Raw genomic sequence first — 26,167 nt, 5'->3', positions numbered from 1 at the left:
CTTAAAATCTTTTTTTAAGGATGTTGTAGCCTAGACGTGTCGTCTCGCTTGTCTCGTTCGTATGATCGTAGCCGATAGAATTCGTAATTTGTTCGATCGATCGTTGATAATATTCTACGAAAGCCGAAGCACGCTACAGCCACAGAGAGGGGCAGACACTTTCACGCATGAAACTACATACGGCAGCTGCGCGATCTTTACATACCCCGAGAAGGTGAACGCATAAAAAAAAGTCCGACATACAAACGGCGACAGCGCACTACTCCGTCATCGTATCATCAGGAGATTCTGGGAGGTGATTTTTCTGCATTTTCGCGATATTCATTGAGAAATTCAGGTACGATTACGGAATAACTTCTATTATAAGAGCATTTCAAATTTTCGTGCGCGATATCTAGACCCCTCAACCATACTAAATGTACGTACATTTTGTACATACATTATACAGTCCTCCTCTTCCGGTATCTAACACTTGACAGTAGAACTCGGAAAACATTCTGATTTTACTGCAAAGAGGAGATTCAACAAAGTTTGAACAAGATTACAGGCCAAGAAGAGCTAAGAAGTCGTCGTAGCTCAATAACCTACGACGAAGGCATATGATATGTCGTCACTCAAAGAATTTGAGGTACGTATTCGAGCATTTATTTACTAACAAGTTACATTTCTAGCCGCGGGCAACATCACGTTGCCCTACTGACTCGGTGACTGTGTGTCGGTACAGTTGATCAATACTCATTGTGCAGGTAGGATTCTGGTGACTCGAGTTGATACTACCATCATGACCATGGACCTATACTAGTACTAGTAGTAGTAGAGTCTACTTATTAGTTGATAGAGTGCACAGCTCGATTCCAGCTGTATCTCCTGCATTCAGTGTCAGTGATTGATAATGTGAATACTGTAAACTGGTGCCACGTACCCTAACCATGCGCATGCTAAGGCCGAAAAAGGCTAGGCCTAGGCAAAGTCTTGGTGACATTATAGGTCTACTACGTCACTAACTTGTTAGTGATACACCAAGTCCAAGACTGTTAAGACATAGTAAGAGGTGAAGGTGCGGCGGTGATTGAAAAAAGGTAGAATCACGAGCAAAGAGGCCCTAGACTCTATGTATTGGATGTGGTGGTACGAGAGAATTTGACTGAAAGATCGGTCTGTATAGTGTATCTTGTGGTCGAGGATATGTTCTGTGGAGACGGTGATAGATCTACATTGTAGGTCTATGTCTAAGGACTAAGTGTTAGATTCCGTGTATTAAAACTGTGACCAGCCTGAACACCGTACAAGGAGTGCCCTGGGATTAGATCCTGCGAAGCCAGATGCGTCTGGCTTCATGGAATTCCCTCCTTTGGCTTTATGGAGGAATGTTGTAAAAGTCAGAAAATGATTTAAAGGGGAAATCCAGTCCAAATATAATTATAAGTTAGTCTGATAAGAAAGAGTAAAATATTACGAGTTCAGTGGTATAAATTTGATCGAAATCGGATGAAAAACAAGGAAGTTATGACATTTTGAAGTTTTGCTACTTTGGGGGAAAACAGTTCTTGAACAGTCAATATCGTCTGTTGAGAATGAGAAGGGCGTTAAGTGGTCTTGAACACTATGGGCTTAGTGGCAACTTAACGCCCTTATCATTCTCAACCGACGATATGAATATGCAAATGGCAAAGTGGGCATGTCACTCCCTCACAACTTACCAGTATAGATCTATAGTTTGTACATAAAATTTTGAAATTTCCAGTTTTTCATTCAAACACAATTATACCCGAGGCTCAAATCCTCATATATCTAACTGATCACTATTCTGAAGTTATTCAACCAGGAATAATGTCGTGTTTCATACTTTCATGACAGAAACATTGAATTTTTGTCATTTTTTTGTACATGATCAATGGAAAATTGTGAAGGTATGACATGGTTAGCTCACTCATTTGCATATTCATACCCACTGTACAAGAATTGTTTTGGAGAAATTATCAAAACTTCAAAATTTCATAACTTCCTTATTTTTCATCCGATTTCAATCAAGTTTTTACCGTTGAACTGGTAAAATTGTACTCTTTTTTTTTTTATCAGACTAACATATTTTGACTGGATTTCCTCTTTAAACACAAAACTCCTCTGGACAAACAGATTTTTCTGTCTATTGTATGAGGGAATGTGTATTTTGGCACTATCTATATTACTCTGGAATCTGGCCAGGGTCCGTCCAGGGATCCGGGACAGATCGTTGAAGTGGCCATTGATATTGACATCCTCAAATGTCGTCGCTCAAACCAACTCACTCTTTTTTTTTTTTTTTTCTTTCAATTTTTATTAAACAACATCAAACAAAATTACAGAGATCAAAAACATGATTATACAAATAAAAATAAACAAGAAAAGAAAAAAAATAAGATAAGGCAGCATACGTGTACAAAAACCAATAATGTCAATTATAAATTACTGAACAATATACATTGTATCAAGTAAAACAGTGTTATAACGAGGTTTTTGGGAACATATTTTTACAATTAACCCTTTGCTTCATCAGGTCCGTAGTCTATCAAGATACAGTTAAACAAACAATAAAAAAGGACCAACAAAATATGTGGCATATCCGGGACTCCGGATTCAACTACATAAATAAATTAAAAATCCAGTCTCCATTTTCGAAAATGTAAAGCAAGCTTACCCCTTTTCTTTGCCAAAAAATACTCTAAATCCTTGTTAGTCTTAAGACAAGCTTTCAATCCCATGAACTCTGGGGTGGTACCCTGAAATTTACAAGTATAAATATAATATTTTACAAGAAGAAAAATATAAGTTAAAAATTTCTCCTCCTTTATACCAAACATTTTTTCAAACTCTGAAACAATTCTATTTGTACCTTCTTTCTGATTAATAATACTAATAACCTCATTCCAAATTGATTTTACTTTATCACAGTGAAGAAATAAATGAACAATCGTCTCTGGCATCTTGTTACACAAAGAACAATTTGGCGAATCTTTTCTTTTAATCTTAAACAAAAAATCATTCAACGCAATTGCTTTATGGAAAATTTTAAAATAAAAGGAGCAAAGCCGTGAATCAATAGTACACTTAAAATTCCTCAAGTGGATTTTCTCCCAATTCAAATTTTCAAGGACCACACCTAATCCTTCCCAAAAAGTGATACAGTTTTCAGGAAAACACTCATCAACCATAGTATTTAGGTACTTTTAGGGTTTGTACGAGCTTATCAACAATTTTTTCATAAATATCAAAATCATGTATGTTAGGTCCATCCAACCAAGGAGAAGGAATGTTCTTCAGCAAGAAATTATACTTTCTTCTATCATGAGGAGAAATGTCAAAATCGAGTACTAACTCTTCAAAAAGTTTATAACCTGGATGAGGGGGATTAAGAAGATCATGAATAAAAATAATGCCATTCTGGAACCATTCTTCATAATAAAAGAATTGCTTTGACCTATATCTTATGTTTCTATTATACCAGATACATTGAAATGATCCCAGATATAAGAAATCATTATTATATTCTTTCTTTACAAACTTCTCTCTAAAAAAGTACCAAGTTCTCAATGAGTCAGCTATCTGTAGTTGGGTACAATCGAGTCTATTCAGAACAGTTTCAGGAGCATGAGCTTTCCACAAAATATCTCTTCTCTTGTTAAATTTATCTAATGCATATAACTCAATTTTTTTCCACAGACTATCATAATTATCATCTAAAAGCAATTTAACCCATTGCAATTTTTGGGACAGTGAAAAAATATAGGGGTTAATCATACGAAGACCACACATAAAATAATCATTACACAAACGCTGCCTCTTTACTCTATCGTTGCCACCATTCCAAATGAATGTATAAAACATCTTATCAAGTTCTTTAAAGAACTGTTGTGGAATCTTTATACATAAAACTGAGAATAAATATAATAATTGTGGCAAAATCAAAGTTTTAATAACACAAATCTTCCCAATAAGAGATAAGTTTCTGGCTCTCCAGCAGTTCAAATTTCCTTCAATTTGTTTCAATTTAACTTTATAGTTAAGGTCGTACATTCTTTTTGACTGCAACGAAAAATATATTCCAAGAGTTTTAAAAGTATCAGTTTTCCAAGTTAAACCTTTATCAGCATTTGGAAAATTTCGAGACCCCTTTTTTGCCCCAATCCAAATTGCTTCTGTTTTTGAAATGTTCATTTTACAACCAGAACAAGCAGCAAATTCATTCAATACCTCAAACAAACTATCAAATGAAGTTTGAGTAGACCCATCCAGAAAACAAGTTGAGTCATCAGCAAGCAGTGATATCTTCAACTGAGTTTCATAAATAGGAATACCTGTTATATTATCATTCTGTCTAATTGCAAGAGCCATTGTTTCAATAACCATTAAAAATAAATATGGAGAGATTGGACAACCTAAACCAACTCACTCTTGGCAAACAAAGGTGTTTACTGCCTGCACAATCTGAAATCGAAGTTAGCCATCTAATTACATATGATGATGTATCTTTCAAGTCAAGTTCATTGTAAGCTAAAAAAAAAAAAAAAAAATATGTAGACTGTTTATCTACAGGTCAACCCACTTATGGCAAGTTGAATGAAGCCGGTTGAGAAATGTGTGTTTGCAATTGTGCGTGTGTGTTTGCCTCTGTTACACCTGGCAGTGTGTGCGTGTGTGTGTCTGTGTGTGTTGTGTGTGCACTAGTACAGGAACTGTGCTTCTAGTCTCAACCAGGGAGGTGTTACAGAGATGGAGTGGCCACTCTTCGTAATTCATGCAAACACATGTTTGGGTTCAAGGCGTTACAATGGGATGTCTAGCATTCCACTACGCTTTGAAGTCATGCTCAGCACCGCTCTAGTTGCAAGACGAAGTTCGGAGACGAAGAACGCATTTCACCTTTCATTGAATTACAAGCTTTATTTCACAGCAAAATTTTACATGAAATACTCAAATTGATTTAGAATAGTTTAGGAAAGAATTCAATATTATAAACATGTATTTCTGGTTTCTTCATAATTCGCAAATCGAAATGAAATGAAAATTAGGCCCTCTTAAAAACCTAATATTTTTCTGTAATGCGCACATTTCCGCATGTTGATTTTCTATCTTTTAATAAGGGATATTTTGATCTTTGAAATAAAGTACTCCGCTAAAGCGTGTTCCAGCGTGTTTTTAAACTATTTGCTGTTAAAATTGTGAGTTTTACACTGCATTTTGATTCGCTGCTCCAATTCAAGGTACACAAATTCTTTGTTGCCATCACATTGAAAAAAAGAGCGAATTGCAGTAGGAGCAAGTATTTCTAGATGTGAGAGCGCTAGTCCCGATTATTGATGCTCTCTTTTGTCAAAGCACATGATTAACACCTGAAGTTGAACACATAACTTCTTGGCGGTGCCGCGCATGACTTCAAAGGAGAGCAGTAGTTGTTTCTCCTTCTCTAGCACCTCCCTGTCTCAACCAACTTCATTCATCTTGCCATAAGTCATTTGATACGTGAACATTATTAGCTCCTGGTTACTTTACAGATACCTGCATTGTAATATTTTGATGGCTAACTTCAGTTGCCAGTGGCGGATCCAGGGAGGACCACAGTGGGGGCATGCCCCCCCCCCTATTATTTTTTTTTTTTAAATAAAAGAAATAAAAAGAAAAAATGGGGAGGGATGCATGCCCCCCCTTTAATTTTGTAAAGGCATTCCCTCTTTACAGAATTCCTGGATCTGCCCCTGTTTTCAGATTGTGCAGGTGAACAGCGAGTTCTTTTGAGTGACAACTTGAAAATTGATGTTGAGACAGTGTACACTGTATGATGCTTCCCGATATAACTGGTTTGTTTCAAATAAACATTTTAGAGAGTGATTTGAAGGAAGCTATTGAGTTTTCCTGTGATTTTGGTGCACTTTAGTTTTGTAGAATTTGAGATATCTACATGGATATTAAAGTACACCAGGGATGTATTGCTAGCTGGAAATTCCAAGGTTTAGAGGCCCAAGTATAACAGATGCCCTGAAATTACACTTATTGGCATTGTGGTAGTTAACGTGTACTTGTAACTACTCTGATGAATTGTCAGGGTATGGTATATTGGTAGCTATCAGTGACAATGCTCTGATCATTTTTTTTTTTTCTGTCTTGCTTGATCAATTTGGGTTAAAAAAAGATATCCATTCCTATGTCCCTCCATCAGAGTGATGAGAGAGAGAGAAAAAAAAATAATAAAATAAAACAAAACAAAACACCCAGAAGCAGAAGCAAAGCAGTAAGAAGAAGCCCTTGGTATTTTCTGTAGTTCAGAGCATTAAAACCACTGGGAATGTTTATGATATTAAATCAACCAGAGTAGTGTTTCCATGATGACATCTTTTAGAGGAGCTGAAAAAGTGTGAGTATTACCATTCTAATAGCCAAGTACAGTCAAACCTGCCTTAACGGCCACCTGCCTATAGCGGCCACCTGTCTACATTGTATAGCAGCCACTGAAAAATCCCCCCGGGAGAAAAGCCCTGTAAAAGACCCTGTATATAGCGGCCACCTGTCTAACGCAGCCAGCGGCCACAAATTTTGTTTCCCGCGGTAGAGTTTAACCTTTCTATAGCGGCCACAGAGCCGGTAATTCAGCCTGTTTTTAGCTCACCTGAGCCAAAGGCTCAAGTGAGCTATTGCGATCGCCCTTCGTCCAGCGTCCGGCATGCGTCGTCCACCGTCCGTCGTGCGTCGTGCGTCGTGCGTAAACTTTTTACATTTTCATCTTCTTCTTAAAAACCCCAGGACCGATTTTCATCAAACTTGGCAGGTAGCATCTCTAGGGGGTTAAGAACTCAATTTGTTAAAATGGGCACCATGCCCCACCCAGGGGGCCCCAGGGGGGCCCAAACCCCCCAAAATTAAGGAATCTGTAAAAATCTTCTTCTCTAGAACCAGAAGTGATAGAGCTAAGTTAATACTATGAGTTAGTACATTGATGACTGTAGTTTCAAGTTTGTTCATGGCAGGATCAGGGGTGCCCCCCTTGGGACCCAAGGGAGGGGGTGGGGAGGGGTTCTAATGGGGCCTAAATTGTACATTTTCATCTTCTTCTTGAGAATCCCATGACCCATTTTCACCAAACTTGGCAGGTAGCATCCCTAGGGGGTTAGGAACTCAATTTGTTAAAATGGGCACCATGCCCCACCCAGGGGGCCCCCAGGGGGGCAAAACCCCCCAAAATTAAGGAATCTTTAAAAATGTTCTTCTCTAGAACTAGAAGTGATGGAGCTAAGTTAATACTATGAGTTAGTACATTGATGACTGTAGTATCAAGTTTGTTCATGGCAGAATCAGGGGTGCCCCCCTTGGGACCCGGGGGAGGGGGGGGGGTGAGGAGGGGTCCTAATGGGGCCTAAATTGTACATTTTTATCTTCTTCTTTAGAACCCCATGACCCATTTTCACCAAACTTGGCAGGTAGCATCCCTAAGGGATTAGGATCTCAATTTGTTAATATGGGCACCATGCCCCACCCAGGGGGGCCCCAGGGGGCCCAAACCCCCAAAATGAAGGAATCTTTAAAAATCTTCTCTAGAATCAGAAGTTATAGAGCTAAGATAATACTGTGAGTGAGTACATTAATGACTGTAGTTTTGAGTTTGTTCATAGGAGATCCAGGGGTGCCCCTCTTGGGGGCAGGGGTGGGGGGGGGGGGGTGGTTGGGAAGGTCCAAATGGGGGCCTGAATTGCACATTTTCATCTTCTTCCTGAAAACCTCATGATGGATTTTCGTCAAACTTGGCAGGTAGCATCCCTAGGGGGTCAGGATCTAAATTTATCAAAATGGGCACCATGCCCCACCCAGAGGGCCCCAGGGGGCCCCAATCCCTAATAATAATAATAATAATAATAATAATAATAATAATAATAATAGTGGCTACTTGTATAGCGCACAATTAAGGAATCTTAAAAATTTGGGCCCATATTGTACATTTTCATCTTCTACTTGAGAATGCCTGGTCAAATTTTGGTAGAGTTGTGAATAATTTAGATTAGTGACTGCGTGAAAGGTGAACTTGCGATACTCGGGTGAGCGCTAGACCCGCGGGTCTCTTGTTCTAATTTGTGGCCGTGTCAGTCATCCATGGGCAACGTTCAGTTATCACCACCGCTGCATTCATCATTTATTCAGTCATAATAATGCACTAGTATTGAAGCTTTCTTCACAACTGTACAACATGCTACTGTGCAACAATTTCATAAACACAGGCATTGTTCAATGCATGAAACACACATGTGCATACGTACGCATATGTACATGTACACTAAGTACTTATAGATGTATACAACGATGATACATGTACGTGTGTATGTATAGGCAATTCACACATATAGTTGATAACTTGTCTATAGAGGCCACCTGTCTATAACGGCCACTTTTCGTTTCCCTTGGGAGGCCGCTATAGACAGGTTTGACTGTATTGACAAACATGGTGCATTAAGATCATTACTACACAGCCCTCTAATCATCTGCGCTAAGATTTAAATGCTGGCAGTAGGTTAAGAGTATAAGACTTTGGTGATTGAAAAAAAAAAGAACAGTTGTGTTGTCCATAGAGTGGTTGAATATTTGTTGTTTGTATTTCTTGGTTTACTACAAAATTTTGTAACACACATAACTTTGCAATAGGTTCAAATTCAAACTCAAATTCAAATTACATGTTACATAAAATATTAACTGTAAGCAATCCCAGACACTATCTACTTAGTGATCGAGAATTACACAATTTTGCTGTAATGCATTGCATGTCTTATTTTGACTTGAAAGGTAAAACATAGATTCCGTATTATACTGTAAAAACTGTCAATTTTTACTCTATAATGGAGGCATAAATATAAAATGCATGAGAAATGTGCAAAAGAACACTGTGGTAATCCAGTTTCAGTTGGATAATGACGAAAATGCAAAATATTACCCAAAATGGTATGTTAGAAGTATTGCAATCTCAGAGCACACCTGATTTTGGTTGCTACATGATATTTATTACTCGATTACATTGATTACAATACTGTATGTATCGGGCCACAGTAGTATCCGCGTAAGAGTGAATCACATGCAGTTAACAAGCTGCATGTGATTCAATAGGCCTACTACACAGCAATCATCATGTATTGGTAATGTTCTGCCTACCCCTATACCCACCACTGAATGAGGTGGGTGTTTCAGGAATAAAAGTCAGGTACATGAACCTTATTATTTTACACATTTGTTCAAAACATTCCCAAACAACTCATCCTGGCAAATCAAGTAAGCTTGATAGGTTTTTCGGAAGAGCCTTTTGATATGTTGCGAGCAAATTCCAAATGGTGGGAGATAAATTTTGAGACCTTCCGAGAGTTATGTTTTAGCTTTAACTCAGGAAATAATAAAAGACTAGATCTGTTTTTTTTGTTTTTTGTTTTTTGTTCATGTGAATTTTACACACCACATTGTGCAGTCATTTTAATCCATTGAGGACAGACTGATTTTGCTACAACACGCATTTCCCATGGACACTTGCTCAAGTATACTCCGGACTCGCCTTCTACAGGTTTGAATTTTAGGAGGAATCCAGTATTGTCCAAAATGTGTAACAAATTAGTGATAGTAATAAAACTGTCAGATCACATTAGAAACACACAAAGCACTGCAGTTCATTTAGAATATCCTATTTACGGGTCAACAAACTGTCACCCTGATGTTCAATCATCATTGTCAACTAATCTAACTCTCATAATATGGCTTTTCTTCTATTGATGAGTCTGAATGTAAGTCTCCTAGTCAGTTGCCAAAAGTTGTTTCCTGGTACTTCTAGTGCCTGCTCTGTGTGAGCTGATGGTGACACAGCTGTTAGGGAGATGTCAGTTGAAGTTGGCAGTCACTCTCTGCTGTCAGTGTGGCCTTGTAGTGCAGTGTCTATTGGCAGGGTGTTGACAGTGAACTAATTCTTGTTCAACCATGGCCTGTGACAATTCAGAGGCCATGAAGTAAGGTAATCTATGTCATATCCTCATTCTGTAAAGGGTGTGATACACATTATTTCAGATGTATACACAGTGGGAAACTCTGTTTGTGCCCAGTTGTACCTTAATTTGCCATCTAGGCATACAACTGTAGTACTGTACTTGACCAGTTTGAAAGGAAAAGTGAAGCCTGCTCATGTGTAATGCCCCATGATCTGTCAAATCTGACAAAATGCCGTATATGCCAAACATTTCGTGATGTTTTTATTTTTGTGAATTTTGAGAGTCAGGGGCTATTCGCAAATCTAAAGACACGCAAAATTATTGACTCTGATCCCGATATGAATGTGACGTGCACATATGCATTTTTCTATTCTGCACTGTACTCCACAAATCTAACCACTCGCGAAATCATCGGGAAGTCCCGATTCACGAAAATTTAGACTTGCTATGGCGCATACAGTATGGCAATGTTGTAATTTATGGCAGTAGTGTGGAGTCCAAGCAAGACATAGGTACAAGGAACTTGACTCTTATTTGTTAAAGAACATAATCAAAAGTTTTGTCAAGAATTTGTCAGTTGGATCATGCATGAGACACACTTTTGCCTTCCAAGGACAAGTCCACCTTCATAAACGTTTAGATTGAGCGACAGCAGCAATATCAGTAGAACACATCGGTGAAAGTTTGAGTAAAATCCGAAAATCCATTCAAAGTTATGAATTTTTGGAGTTTTAGTTCCGTGATCACTGGATGTGAAGACTTCTATTCGACACATATGACATCATCAGCTGTAGTACTGTAAAAGTGGAAATTTTCGCGGTGTTGAAATTCTCACGGATTTCACGCAACCAGAAGCTAGCGCGAAAATAAAAGCACGCGAATATTTTTGTGTGCCATATGTTTCAGTAGCTGATGTCTTGATTTTGCGAAATTAAAAACACGCGAAACTCTTCTTACCTGGCCAAGCGTGAAAAATTAGTCACGCGAAAATATCCACTTTTACAGTACTACAGCTGGTGATGTCATATGTGTCGAATGATAATATAAAGAAGGCACAAAGAAAAATCAACATGATTTCACTTTTTTTGCACGATAAAAGAGCACATGACTTAACTCTTTCAAAAGGCCAGGAAGTCATTAACATATGTCAGTTACAAGGTGAGGGAATGTGTACTTTTTTCATGAAATGAAATTTAGTGTGATTTTCTTTATATTTTTGTTATATTGTTCTACGCATGTGACATCATCAATTGTTGTAGTCTTCTCATCCAGCAGTAACTACCCATAAATTAAAAAAATTAATAACTCTTTAATGGATTGTCTAATTTTCCTCAAACTTTCACTGATGTGTTTTACTCATATTGCTGCATAATCTCAGTCCACATGTATAATGAAGGTGGATTTGTCCTTTAAGGCATGCAAGCCAGTACATCCTTTTAAATGGAAAAAAGAACATTACAAGAAGTTAAGGTGAAAAAGACATGTAAGTTATCCTTATCTACGTTAGGGTTTTTTTTTTTTTTTGTTTTTTTTTAATCAAATATTTCCTAATGGTACTATAAAGGAAATGACTCCCTCTTTCTTTGGAAATAACATTATGCATAAGACCATTGTGTCCTTTTTTTCTCTCGAGATTTGAAGATTTTCCTTTCTTACGAGATAAAACCCCCCAGCAACAATGATATTTCAATTACACAGGCAAAAACAAAAAGGCTAATAATATCCAATGAGGATTATTTATCAGCCAGTAAGATGACATGTATTGTATCACTTTGGATTATGTCAACTTTTTCTTTTCTTTTCTTTTTGATGATGGAAATAAATAAACTATTGAATTGAATTGAATTGAATTGAATGTAGTAGTTCATTTTTTTCTTCTTTAAAGCTTTAACAATGTCACAATCTTTTGGCTCAGTTTCAGTTGCTGCTGTGGTGAAAACAATGTACAGTGTTTATCACTTCAGGGCAACTTCTTTATAATCAAACTGCTAACAAATTTGTGCACAGGTATACTGTAAAATTACATAAAACTTATTGAATATATGCTGTATGTCATGCTATTAGGATAGTAAGACTTACCTTAGAAACTTACCCATGAGGGAAAATCCATTGTTTCACTTTCTTGACTGGTAGAGGGTCAGAGATTTAGGGAGAACCTCACGTCAGGGTGGACAGTTCACGTCAGTAATGAGCCAGCCTTGTAAAAACTCTTAGATCCTTGTGACATTGGCAATGCACTCATTTCCAGTCTTGTGCAAAGCTAGTGACCGTTCCCACCCTTCCCCCGGTGTTGCTTCCTTGCGAGAGAACGCTGTTGTGTGGTAAAATCAGCGTTACTGTTCATGTGTCAAGTGCATGCTTGTACACTCGGGGGTCAAGGGCAAGCCTGTCAGAGTTATACATCTAGCTGTGTAGAAGCATTAGTCATGTCAACTGTGTCCCCATGTTTGGGGTCATTTTGGCATGACTCCAAGATGTGACTGACTCACTTTGTCTCTTTGCTGTTTTTGCTTGTATTTGACGATGTGCAAGTTACAGTAGTCACTGCCGTTTCAAGGTTGCAGTCCAGTGGGCTTTGCCTTAAACTTTGCATTGAAGTTACTGTGTATGTTTGTACAGAATCACTGTTTTGTGTTAAAGAAGGAGCATCAAAATAATGTCTGAGAAGGTGATAGGAAGGTTAGGAATAATGGCAGACCTTAGCTGCTTCCAGGTGAGTTTTAAATCATTTGTGTGTATGTGTGTGTGTGTGTGTGTGTGTGTGCGCGTGAGAGAGAGAGAGAGAGAGAGAGAGAGATGTGTGTATTTCGTGTGACAACAATATCTATATCTGATGTGTGTGTGTGTTTTCTTAATGTTCAATATCTCATACATAATGTTGTGTTGACAAAGGTAATGAAGAAATTGTAAGCAGTTATATCCAGTACACTGTCAGAATTGTATTAAAGCCCCCATGTTTTTCAATGTCTCTAAAAACTTACCCACTGCAGAAACCTGACTTTGACCCTGAGCAGCATGTTGAGCAGCTGGCATGGCGGGTCCTTGGTGGGGACACCAGAGATGGACCAGGCAGCTTTGATCCCAAGAAGATGCTGAATGCCTTTGTGTGCACCATTGATGATCTGAAGCTCAGCTCACAGCGGGTGGAAGACAGGATCACAAAGCTGGAACATGGCATGAAAGCTGAGATGAAGCAGCATGCCAAGAGGATCTCACAGTTCCAAGAACACAACAAGGTACAACAAACAAGAAAACACTGCTTGCTGTAAACTTGGAGGCTGTGATCAGGGTTTATTTCCTCTCAGTTATGTGATTTGGATAAATTATTCCGGTTCTTTTAGGCTGATATCAGTCAGACCGCAGCACCCGATAATTCGCTCATATTTATTCAACTCGTATGCAAGCCCGATCGAGGCTTGCATACGTAATGAGCTGCGTAAGGGGATTTTGTCCTTGGGCTTTCGGCAACAAATATACACCTTATATTCACAAATTTGGTATCAAATTCAAGGAAAATATGTAAGTTATCGTCACATGTTACTCAAATTATTGTAAATGAAAAATATCATAGCGTAATTTGAGCTTGAAAAATGATGAAAAAAGTAATGGGTGCAGTACATGTTCAAGACGTCAAAAGAATACCAAATTCACCTTGCGTCTCAATAAAAATACATTATTTGGTAGTCCATCTCTTAATCTTTGTATCCATGTAAATATCTCGACAATTTGTTTCTTAATCCGGTCAGGAACCAGTAAATATACATCGATGTCAGGGCTGGTCAGCTTGAAACCATGCAATCTCAAGAGTAAGCTCTCTCATTGGACAGCGCTTGCATTCAGCGCTTGCATTACGTCATTACGCTGCTACGGTTTCATGCCACGTGCATGCATAGCGCATGCTTGTATAGGCACGCGTGTAGATTTCTGTGCTTCGGACAGAAGCTATAAGCTAGAAGCAGTGGTACAGCGCGCGCTGAATGCAAACACTGTCCAATGAGAGAGATCTTTCGCGCCACTGTACACTTTGTATGGAGCATACTTCCGGCTTAGGAGTGAATTTTACAGACATTTCAAAACGGAAAAACTATTATAAATCATGCTTGCGTCTCCCTGACTCCAATATATGATGAGCATCTAAGTTTCCTCTATACGAAAAAGCCAAAATCAAAAACAACAGTTTCTTAATCCGGTCAGGAACCAAAAAGGAACTTTAGACGACCAAATCTTCCGTGAAAAGCAGGTAAAATTTACGCAAATTCAACTGATTATATCGTCATGATAAGAACCGATACTATACGCAAATTTAGTATCAAAGTAAAGATCAAAGTCTGGACAACAATTTACCGTGACTTGTAGCCATGATGAATGTATGTACAAGTCGCTACACTGTGAAAACCATAGCCCTGTCAAACTCTCGCAAAATCTCGCACGACGAGACACCTTTCGAACGCAAAGATCGTCAACGAGAGTGCTGAATAAATCTTGCCGGATCGGCTCATTAGCATACGTGCTGCGGACTGACTGATATTCTCTAGATTGATACTGCAGCTTTGTTGAAACATTTGCTGACATTGTAGACTTGTTCTATTTTTTATGCCTCCGCCACGAAGTGGTGCCGGAGGCATTATGTTTTCGGGTTGTCCGTCCGTCCGTACGTCCGTCCGTCCGCATTCGTTTACGCGATAACTTGAGAAATATTGACTGGAATTTTACCAAACTTGGTCCAAGTATAAAGTATGATGGGGCAATTACTTGATTAGATTTTGGGTGAAATCGGCCAAAGGTCAAAGGTCAAGGTCAAATCATGAAATTGTATCCGTTTATGCGATAACTCAAGACTGGATTGAATTTCACCAAACTTTGTCTGAGGATGATGTATGATGGGACAATTACATGTTAGTTTTTTAGTGAAATTGGACAGAGGTCAAAGGTCAAAGATCAAGGTCAAATCCTAAAATTTATCTGTTTACGTGATAACTCAAAACTGGATGAAGTAGCTTTCACCAAACTTGGTCCAAGGATGATGTATGATGGGGCAATTAGTTGAGGAGATTTTAGTGACATTGGCAAGAGGTCAAAGGTCAAAAGGTCAAGGTCAAATGCTAAAAATGTTGCTATTTCCCCCATATCTATGCAATGCCCGAAGGTATTTTATTGAAACTTAGTGTAGACATGTACTACTGCGTAAAGATTCTCCAGAGAGAGTTTCATGTCATAGGGTCAAAGGTCAAAGGTTAGGTGAAAATGTTGCAATTTCACTTTTCTCGCAAATGGCTTAATGTATCTTCATAGAACTTGGTACATATGCATGTACTGACTGGCAGGGATTATCTAGGGGATTTAGGGGTCATGGGTCAGTATGTAGTCAGGGGTCAAAGGTCAAGGTCAACTCCTCAAAATTTTACTGTTTCCCTTATATACTAGTGTATATTCAATGCTTGCATTATTAGTTTTAAAACTTAATATATACATGTTGTATTACCTAATGGAGATTCTCCGGGAAATTTCCAGAGGTCAAAGGTTAAGGATCAAAGGTCAGGTTTAAATGAAAAAAAAAAAATCTGTTTTGTACTGTAATTACACTCTTTCTTCATACCTTGAAAAGTACTCAATGCATAAACTTATAACAGGGTCGGTCAGAAGTCAAGTAAAAATCCTCAATCCCCCAAATATGTGTACCTGCAATCTTAGACAATTATAGCAAACCCAGTTTGAGGAAAGTGAACATTCAATACATTTCTGACAAACCTGTCATATCAATATTTTGCCAGTTATGTGAAACTGTCATCACACATTGTGAAGACATTGTACTATACACCTATTGGGAGAATCATGCATTATGGTGGAGGTATCAGTCGCCATAGTGACATTTCTAGTTTAAAATGTGATTTTCAGGGTATTGGTACATGTACACTTTAACATAAATGCACAGGAAGGATAGTACACTGTTAGCACAATTCCCGCCATGGTGTCAATCTTATGGTAGTGCTCTGATCCAGCACCTTACAATGCAGCACATCTATATGAAGGTCTTGGTTTCACTTTATTCAGACTTCGGGAATTTGTGATGATGCATGCAAAGGAAACAAGCCAAATAGCTCTAACACACACACACACACACACACACACACACACACAAATCCAACTCAATAAATTGTTGATGGTTTTGCAAGCTCTGTTTGATAGCCAACTGTATGTTTTCCATCTGAAGAGGGCTGCATACCTCTACAGAGTTCATAATAACAAGCAATGAGTCATTGAACTGTATGTGGTATGTCTTTCAAGTATTGTTCAATGGTGTGATCTTTCTCCATTGGCTGATTCAATCACGTAAGTAGCATACTGTACACATGAATGTATGCCATTTATACATGCATAAAATTTGCACGATGTGAATGACCGCAGATCTGACACCGTAACAGAATGCCTGATCACATTTATATATTCATATATAATATAGATATTCACATACATTGTATATATTCATATATTCATATAATCATATAATCATATAATCATATAATCATATAATCATGTAATCATATAATCATATAATCATATAATCATATATTCATATAGTCCTATATGTAGTATGGACCTGTTGATCATTTGTGATTATTTGTAATTATTTGTAATTATACAGTTACAGACAAGCCTGATTTCCCATAGACCATGTACAAAGTACAGCCGGGCCAAAGGCGGGGCCTAAGGCCGGACCCAAGGCCACGGGCCTTAGCCCGGAACCAGGGGCCCAGAGCCCAAGTGGGCCCAGGCCCAGGGGCCCATAGCCCAAGTGGGCCCAGGCCCAGTGGCCCAGGGGCCCACAGGGCCCAAGGCCGGGCCGAGGCCAGGAGCCTAAGTGCTGGCCCAAGGCAGGGGGCCCAGCCTGGGGCCACTAAGAGTACCAGTCATGACCTGCTGTGATAATGATGTGACAGGCCTGTGCATACACATATTATGTAAATTTATACACTGTACAGGGCTGTGCATATTATGTAAATACACTGTACACTAACTATACACAGTCATGACTTGCTGTGATAATGATGTGACAGGCCTGTGCATACACATATTATGTAAATACACTGTACAGGGCTGTGCATATTATGTAAATACACTGTACACTAACTATACACAGCCCGGCCAGTCGCTGTATAAATCGCGACAGGGCAGCACCTGAGCAGCCCACAGCACAGAGCAAACACAAAGCAAATTTTACGATTGCATTTAGTTTTGATACTTGACATCATTTTTTGTCACCTCAAATGCATCAAAGACAATCTTTATTAATGAGACTTCATACCGTACCTGTTTTCCTGGGGTTATTTGTGGGAATTCTCCGATCTGGGTACTATTCGCAAATCTAACAACATGTGAAAATATCAATGTATTCATGTAACGTGCATGTGTACATTTCTGTGTTCACTGCTGTATTCCATGAACATGAATTCAACAACTACTGTTATATCCTGTAATATGAGCTGCCAGGACAAAACTCACATACGCTCTGATTCTGTATAGTAATCACTTTCAAAGCAATGTATTGATACATTTCTGCCAGCTAAAAATTCTTAAATGTCGGTTCACCCATGTGAACGGGTACAGAAACTGAGTCCTTACAGTCCCACTCATATGTTTTCATGTTAGTCTAATGCTAGTTTGTGGCAATAAGAGAGTGTGCCAAGCAGTTTGCCGAGCAGGGATTCAGCTGGATGTCGAAAGTGATTAGCCATTCTGATACTTGAATTTAACAATACCATTTAACAATTCCATACCACCTAAAACCCCAACCCTATCAAATTCTTTAGAATTTCTGCTATCAAAACAATGATAGGATAATCTGCAGATAAAGTAGATTTTTTCTGTCACAAATCTGCTGTTACTGTGTTATTACTTCCGCCCAGGGGGAAGGTTATGTTTTCGTTACCGTTGGTTTGTTTGTTTGTTTGTTTGTTTGTCTGTGTGCAAAATAACTCAAAAAGTAGGTAACGAATTTGGATGAAACTTGCAGGAAAGGTTTAGATTGATACAAGTAACAGATGATCAAATTTTGGTAGTGATCTGAGAATTTTGGAGGAATTTATAAAGGATTTTTGATATTTTGGCAGGTAGGGTCAATGAACTTGGGAGTTCAGGCTGCGCGTATTTGAGGTTTGCATGCGCGCACTAGTGCGTGCTCTAGTTTCTGCTAGGGCGAGGTGCGCCGTGCAGCTGAGAATTTATGACGTAACAAAGGCTTCTATATTGAGAAATTGGGCAACTTTCAGCACACAATGCTATAAGTATGTATGGGTGGAAATCACTTCTATGGAAGAACAAGATCAGTGGTGGAAATGAGCTGCATGCTTGGCAGAGGTCTGCGCTCTCAGAGTGCTTCTGTAGTTTTGAATGTCTTCCTCTGTGAAAAATGTGAAATCAATGAAAGGAAAAAATATGGTAGCTGGTAAATATTAACCCGTTGAGGACGGACTGATTTTGCTACAACACGCATTTCCCATAGACACCTGCCCGAGTATACTCGGGACTCGTCCTCAACGGGTTAATAGCTGTGCACATTATTCACACATGTACTATACAATGTATGACAGTAGCATATATTCACTCACAAAAAAAAACCACTGATACATGTAAAGGAGTTAAAGAATCATCAGACATAGTTTTACAAGATGTATTGCAGAGTTCAATTAGTATTAGTATTAGTATTATTATTATTATTATTATTAGTAGTAGTAGTAGTAATAGTAGTAGAAGTAGCAATGATAATAATGATGATAATAGTGGCTACTTGTATAGCGCACAGGTCCGCTTTTTAGTGCTCATGGCGCTTCATAAATGAAAAGATAGATATAACACATGTTCAAGCATGAAAACAGAGAAGAAAATGGCAAACAACAACAAACACATACCAGATAAAGAATACAATTGTTTCGAACATTATAGACTGCAATTATAGTCCTCAGTGTGAGAGGAATAGGTAACGTTTTGAAGTTTGGATTTGAATGTTTCTGTAGATGACAATTATAGCTGTACACACAGAGAAAATGTTCCAGTTAAAGAGGAACGTAGTCATACAAAGTGTATGTATTTCACATTTTTCAGTATTTTCAATCTTTCATATCCATATGTATGCAATGGGCATAATGGACTCATTTGCATATCATTTGCATAGTATGCTATCATGGGGTGTGAAAATATGCTGAGTGCTGACATATAGGTCATCCACTCATTGTATCCCCCGAACAGAGTTCGGAGGATACTATGGATTTGGCCTCGTTGCGCCGCGTCCGCCGCAGAGATTTTCTTGTGAGCACTCTACTGGCTGCAGTTCTTCTTAGATCATCTTCAAATTTGTCATGAAGGTGTGTTATGGTAAAACGAAGACGCCTATTGTTTTTGGTGATGGTGCCCTTGCTTGTTCCGTCTTTATACATGAAAAAGTAAATTTAACAGGGTCTGTTTGTGTGTGCGAGCTGGCCTTGCTTCGTGACCAATTTTTTTATGCCTCCGCCAACGAAGTGGCCGGAGGCATTATGTTTTCGGGTCGTCCGTCCGTCCGTACGTACGTCTGTCCCATTTTGTTTTTGTCGATATCTCAAGAACCGTGTGGTGGTTTTACATCAAACTTGGTATGAGGGTATATCCTGGGGGGATAATACTTTGTTTGGATTTTAGGGTCACAGGGTCTAAGGTCAAAGGTCACAGGTTATTTTGTGAAAAAAAAGGTTGAAAATTCATGTTTTTCTCCATATCTCGCAAATGGTTCAAGGTATCTTCATGGAACTTAGTATATATGCTTGTTCCAATGGGCAGTGATTATCTAGGGAAGTTGGGGGTCATGGTTCAAAGGTCAGGGGGTCAAAGGTCAAGGTCAACTCCTCAAAATATCACTACTTTCCTTATGGTTATGCAATGCCTGAAGGTTTTTTTTTAAAACTTGATGTATGCCTGTATTACCCGATATATATTCTGTGGGAAGGTTCTTGCCAAAAGGTCAAAGGTCAAAAGGTCAAAGGTCAAGTGAAAGTGTTGAATTGCACTTTTTCCTCCATATCTCAAAAGTAACTCAAGGTATCATCATGAAACTTACATATTTATGCATGTTCAACCTAACAGTGATTCTCTTTGGAACTGTGAGGTCAAAGGTCAAAGGCCAGGTTTAGATAATGCTATTTTCCCATTTGATACTGAAATTATACTTTTTCTCAATACCTTGAAAATTACTCAATGCATAAACTTATAAAAGGGTCAAAAGTCAAGTGAAAATCATCAGTTCCCCAAATACCTGCACTCTGACATTTTTAATCATTTCATCCAATTGAACCTAGTTCTAGGAAAGTGAACATTCAGCACATTTGTGGCAAACCTGTCACTTTAATATTTTGCCAATTGTATGAAACTGTCATCACACATTGTAAACATTGTACTATAGACCTATTAGGAGAACCATGCATTATGGCGGAGGCATATCAGTCGCCGTAGCGATATATCTAGTTTTTTTTTTTCATTTAAAGTTTCCCACAGTTAAATTCGAATGACTTCCTGTCTTGATAAAATTATTTGAGTTTATTGTACGCCTTCCCATGAATGCTTCTTGTGGTGTAGTTTCGGGCAGGTATAAATCTGTGTATTTAGTTATCTTTTTAAATTTGCAATCCATCTATTCTCTTGTCAAGTTATAGAAATACTGTATAAGCTGTTATTTTTGTGAGGGTTTAATTTTTACAAATTTTGTACAGTAGGACTGTGAATTTAACATCATGCAAAAATATTACCATGCTGTAAGGTAACAGCAAATGTACAATAAGCCTCGGTGTCAATTCACGAAAATATATTGCAAAAATGTCTGTGACCTCCCCATCTGCAAAAATATCTGTATGTGAAAATAACAGCTTATAACAGCTTATACAGTATGCAATAAAATTTCTCTAATAGGATAGATTTTGATAAGTACAACTTTTAGATATGAAGCAAACCTAGACATCATCACCTTTCTACCTTTTCTTCATTGCTATTGCCCTGCCCTCTGAAGACGGCCTTCAACAACTTCCAGGAGCTGGATGAGCGCATCAACAGTGTGGCCACCAAGGTGGTGCACCTGGGAGACCAGCTGGAGGGGGTCAACACGCCCCGCTCCAGGGCAGAGGAGGCCCTCAAACTCATCCAGTACTTTGCTGACTTCATGGATGACTTTAACCCTGTAGCTGAAATTTTCAATGACCCCTTTAGGGTGAGTGTCATGGTCAAGAAAATATTGTGAGGATAGGTCTTTGTAGGATTATTAATAGTGGTGAGTGTGGTAGCAGTATGAATGATTAAAGTAATAATAGTCATTGCCATGTACAGGGCAAATGGAAAGTCTGTATATTAGAAACTGTGCAGTGTGATGTCCTAGAATCATTTTGGCTCATTTCGTGGTAGTTGTCACAAAGTGGGATCTGTAATGTCTTGGAAGGTGTGTATTTGTGTTTATCACATGAATCAAATCAGCAAAGTTAGATTAAATGATTGTCTGTCCCAAATCCTGCATTCTTGAAGTTTAAATAATGTCTTCCTACTGTTGTCCATTGCAGTACCAAGAAGCAGCCGATGTCATTCAGAAGTTACAGCTTATTGCTCAAGAGTTGCCACAAGACCAGTAAGTGTGACAAAATTTTAGGGAAAAGGGGAAGAAAACTTCAAAAAGACTGCTGTGTTTTTCCTGCAGACTGAGTGTTCAAATTTCCATTCATTGTGGTCTAATATGAATTTTTTTGTGAAGATGTTGACCATCGCGGTGAATACTATGACGATAGGGAAACAATTATTCACTTGTCTCGCGAAGAAAATCGTAGAAAGGTGTACGACGTTTCGCTCGCTACTGCTGAGCTTCGTCAGGTACAATAAGACACGTTGGTGCGTGCACGCAAGTTATAGCGTGTATGCGGACGTGGTAGTGGGCACGCGGCCGCCGGAGCCGGGTCGGGCAGTGCGCCACACCTTGTCCGCTGTTTGTTGCGTTCATGCGGACCTAGTTGGCAGCACGTTGCCTCCCCCAGCGGGGCGGGCAGTGCGCCATCCTGTGGCCGCTGTTTACAACGTCTATGCGGACCTAGTTGGCAGCACGTCGTCCCCCGGGGCGGGCCGGGTAGTGTGTCATCCTGCGTCCGTTGATTGCCGTCACGATTCGGCGGCTTTGGTTTGTGCATAGTGCGTTGGTGCATGCGAATGCAACGCATCCATGATTCGGGTAACTCTATGCCGACGTCCCTGTTTAGGTTGTCCCTACTGAGTCGTATATGGATGGCTTCCTTCACTCTACGAGTGTACCAGTGTCGTGCTGTGTCCATGCACTTCACGCCTTCCCAGTCTGGTTGATGTTGGGCATTCCATGCATGTTCTGCTACTGCAGATGCCTCTGTTTTGCAGTTAGTGACGTCTCGGCGGTGTTCAGATAACCTTTCCCCTACCGGTCTGCCGGTTTCTCCGATGAAGCTCATCCCACAGTCTCTGCAGGGTATACGGTAGATCACACCGTCTTTCCTGAGGGGAGGTACCGAGCAAACAAAATCATAACCAAGCCCTCTGGCACAGCAACCGAGAAACGACATTTGCGATCAGCATTGTCGGCCAATGGCTATCCCAGGTGTTTCATCAACAAGGCACGAACAGCAAGAGTTCAACCTGAACAGGACAAGGAGGAATACAAGTCCACGGTTGTCCTCCCCTATGTGGAGTCGATTGCTCCCGTTCTTAGACGCCGGCTGGCGAAACACAATATCCGAGTCGTCTACAAAGCCGACGCCACTATCAGAAACCACCTGCTTCGAGCCAAAGACCCAGTACCTCCCCTCAGGAAAGACGGTGTGATCTACCGTATACCCTGCAGAGACTGTGGGATGAGCTACATCGGAGAAACCGGCAGACCGGTAGGGGAAAGGTTATCTGAACACCGCCGAGACGTCACTAACTGCAAAACAGAGGCATCTGCAGTAGCAGAACATGCATGGAATGCCCAACATCAACCAGACTGGGAAGGCGTGAAGTGCATGGACACAGCACGACACTGGTACACTCGTAGAGTGAAGGAAGCCATCCATATACGACTCAGTAGGGACAACCTAAACAGGGACGTCGGCATAGAGTTACCCGAATCATGGATGCGTTGCATTCGCATGCACCAACGCACTATGCACAAACCAAAGCCGCCGAATCGTGACGGCAATCAACGGACGCAGGATGACACACTACCCGGCCCGCCCCGGGGGATGACGTGCTGCCAACTAGGTCCGCATAGACGTTGTAAACAGCGGCCACAGGATGGCGCACTGCCCGCCCCGCTGGGGGAGGCAACGTGCTGCCAACTAGGTCCGCATGAACGCAACAAACAGTGGACACGGTGTGGCGCACTGCCCGACCCGGCTCCGGCGGCCGCGTGCCCACTACCACGTCCGCATACACGCTATAACTTGCGTGCACGCACCAACGTGTCTTATTGTACCTGACGAAGCTCAGCAGTAGCGAGCGAAACGTCGTACACTTTTCTACGATTTTCTTCGCGAGACAAGTGAATAATTGTTTCCCTATCGTCATAATATGAATTTTGCCCATTTTATGTCCTTTGAAGAAAGTATGAAGGTATGCGATGTTTGTTCTGAATATTTCAAGTTGAAATGCATTTCATAGAAGTTTTCAGTGCATTTGAATAAGTAAGAAGAATGTGGAGTTCATATTACATGAAGCATTTTACAATCTGGTTAACCTCACTGCCTATACAACCATAAATTTAGAATACTTTACATACTGCAATAAATGATCATACGTTTGCATCGTATTGGATAAAAGGGAATGTCTGTAAAACATATTCCATTTCCTTCCTTACAACAGGTTTGAAAAGCCAAAGAAGAAGATCCAAGGTAAATATCTCCTGACACATTTTGTGCAATTTGTTTGAATCACATTTCACAGGTTTTCTTCATAATGACACATACCTAAAATTGCAGTATTTAAAAAATGAGTTATTCCTGCCAAAAATCATGCAAATCAAGTAATGACATTGCTTTAATGACATTGCTTTAAAGGCACATTTATGTAGATTGAGGCTGTTGTATTAAATATACAATCATTGAAAAGCCGGATGCCATAGTATTCTATGTTTGAACAATGCACTGTGGTTTCCTGAAGTAGTATATCTCGTGCATTGTTTTGGCAAATACAATACTCTTGAGTAAATCTAATTACCAGAGGGAGACATGACAGTCAATCATGCATTCATCCGGTGTGCATGCAGCTGTTATAAGTTATCAAAAGTTCAAATTCAATGACAGATTTTCCAAATGCATGATTTGTGCAAAATAAAATTTGCTATTTGACTAGCAATTATCATGATTTAGATAAGATTTGTATGGTCAGAAAGATTTTGACAGCTGTACTTTTGTCCCTGATATTTTACAGCTTCCCCAAGAGATATGTGAAAAAATCTGGCATGCTTATCTCTTTTACATTAGTTTATTCCAAACTGATGGAATGTAAACTTGTGTTGTGTAGGCTTTACAAGCTGACTTGCTATAACTTCAGTGTGTTTGTGTAGGTACATGTATTTAGTGAGAAATATTGTCTCAAACAATAAGTTTTTACTGTGTCGTTAGGAAATGTTTTTTATATTTGTGTTTCTCTAATGGATGTATGTCAGTATGGCTGATTTATTGACTTAGCAGAATAATCTAGTGAGGCATCAAATAACCATAAATGATCAGTAATTGCTCATGAGTAGTAAATATGTGGATGCAGATATGTGTGCTAGAGAAATTATCAGTAATTCATTTCTTCAAAGTTGGTCAGAGAAACCGGGGCCCTGGTGTATAGAAAAGTTACACTTTGTTAGAGGAACAGTATCAAAAGTTGCTCTGTGGCTCACTCTGTGTCATACACACTAACAATCATTTACATCTCTTTGTTTAACAGGGCTCACTTATGTTAACAACTGTATACACATATTCAGTGTCCAGTCAGTTCAATGAACAAAACTTTGCCATTTAATTTCTGAAATTTTGGTTGGAAGGGTTGCAAAAGAAGATAGGCGGGCCGATGTGATTCCACCTGACCCACCCCCTTAAAGATAATAAAAAGTTTTGGTACCTCAAAAGTTTATCTGAATTTCCTTGTCTTGGTTTGTGTTTCACGTTAAAGTACATTGTCTGTGAGAATTACTCGCCCCAAAGTGCTCTCATGTCTTAGTAATCATGCAATAATGGTTTCGTACCAGAGCCGTCGCCGTACAGCGTCGATAAATATTGTACGAAACCACTGACTGCGACCAGCAGCGTGCAGTCCATTGTACGCATAGCTAACTGCGACCAGCAGCCCCATACGCATAGCGTAATGGGGCTTCGCATTGTAACATTCAGGATCATGACAGAATTAGTATCGCGGGTAAATGTCAATTTAAAATCAAAAAATTTCTTCGATTTGAAGACTTACCAATTAAATTGAAGTATTGAAAACAGGCTTCGAACAACGTTTGGTTCTGCCAATAGTCCCTTTCTTTTTGAATTGATGACTGAATGTGACTCGGTCGAGAGGACCTTGGGAGAGCTACATACACCATGTACCGATGCATACACTGACTACTACGGCCAGCGCATGCGCACACAAACATCTTATCCGTTGATATGGGATTTGAAATTTGTGCGCATGTGATGTGTTCGCATGCACTGGCTGTAATATTCAGTGTACATGGTGTATGTAGCTCTCCCAAGCTCCTCTCGGCCGAGTCACATTCAGTCATCAATTCGAACAGAAAGGGACTATAGGCAGAACCAAACGTTGCCCGAAGCCTGTTTTCAATACTTCACCTTAATTGGTAAGTCTTCAAATTGAAGAATTTTTGGGATTTTAAGCTAACATTTATCCCGCGATACTAAATCTGTCATGATCCTGAATGCTACAATGCGAAGCCCGATTACGCTATGCGTATGGGGCTGCTGGTCGCAGTTAATTGCATGATTACTAAGACATGAGAGCACTTTGGGGGCGAGTAAGTCTGACAGTGTTAGTTATATGAAAGGTACTTTAACCTGAAACACAAACTAAGACAAGGAAATTTTTGAGGTACCAAAACTTTTTATTATCTTTAAGGGTTAAAGGTATAGACAGGTTACAAGAAGAAGTCACAAATATAAAGAAAAATGATGATGAACACGTCCATGTTTCGG

At 39.5% G+C, this 26,167-nt stretch overlaps 1 protein-coding gene across 3 annotated transcripts in view; it reads left to right on the top strand.

Annotated features, from left to right (window-relative positions):
* The first annotated feature begins 561 nt into the window (after positions 1–561).
* The window catches only part of LOC140246552 (exocyst complex component 5-like), a 37,002-nt gene continuing 11,396 nt past the window's right edge, over positions 562–26,167 (top strand). The window contains exons 1-5 of one of the 3 annotated variants that reach the window (XM_072325903.1): positions 562–628; positions 12,968–13,213; positions 21,007–21,204; positions 21,548–21,612; positions 23,841–23,869. In XM_072325903.1, coding sequence (XP_072182004.1) covers positions 605–628; positions 12,968–13,213; positions 21,007–21,204; positions 21,548–21,612; positions 23,841–23,869 — 562 coding nt within the window. In that variant the 5' untranslated portion in view covers positions 562–604. Of the gene's footprint in view, positions 629–12,940; positions 13,214–19,220; positions 19,337–21,006; positions 21,205–21,547; positions 21,613–23,840; positions 23,870–26,167 lie in introns of those variants that run through there. The other 2 variants (XM_072325907.1, XM_072325898.1) reach the window with 2 other exon arrangements.

The sequence above is a fragment of the Diadema setosum genome, chromosome 1 (genome assembly GCF_964275005.1).
Source record: "Diadema setosum chromosome 1, eeDiaSeto1, whole genome shotgun sequence".
NCBI classification, from domain to species: Eukaryota; Metazoa; Echinodermata; class Echinoidea; order Diadematoida; family Diadematidae; genus Diadema; species Diadema setosum.
The sequence above is the reverse complement of the archived record's forward strand: the minus strand, read 5'-3'. Positions and strand labels throughout refer to the sequence as shown.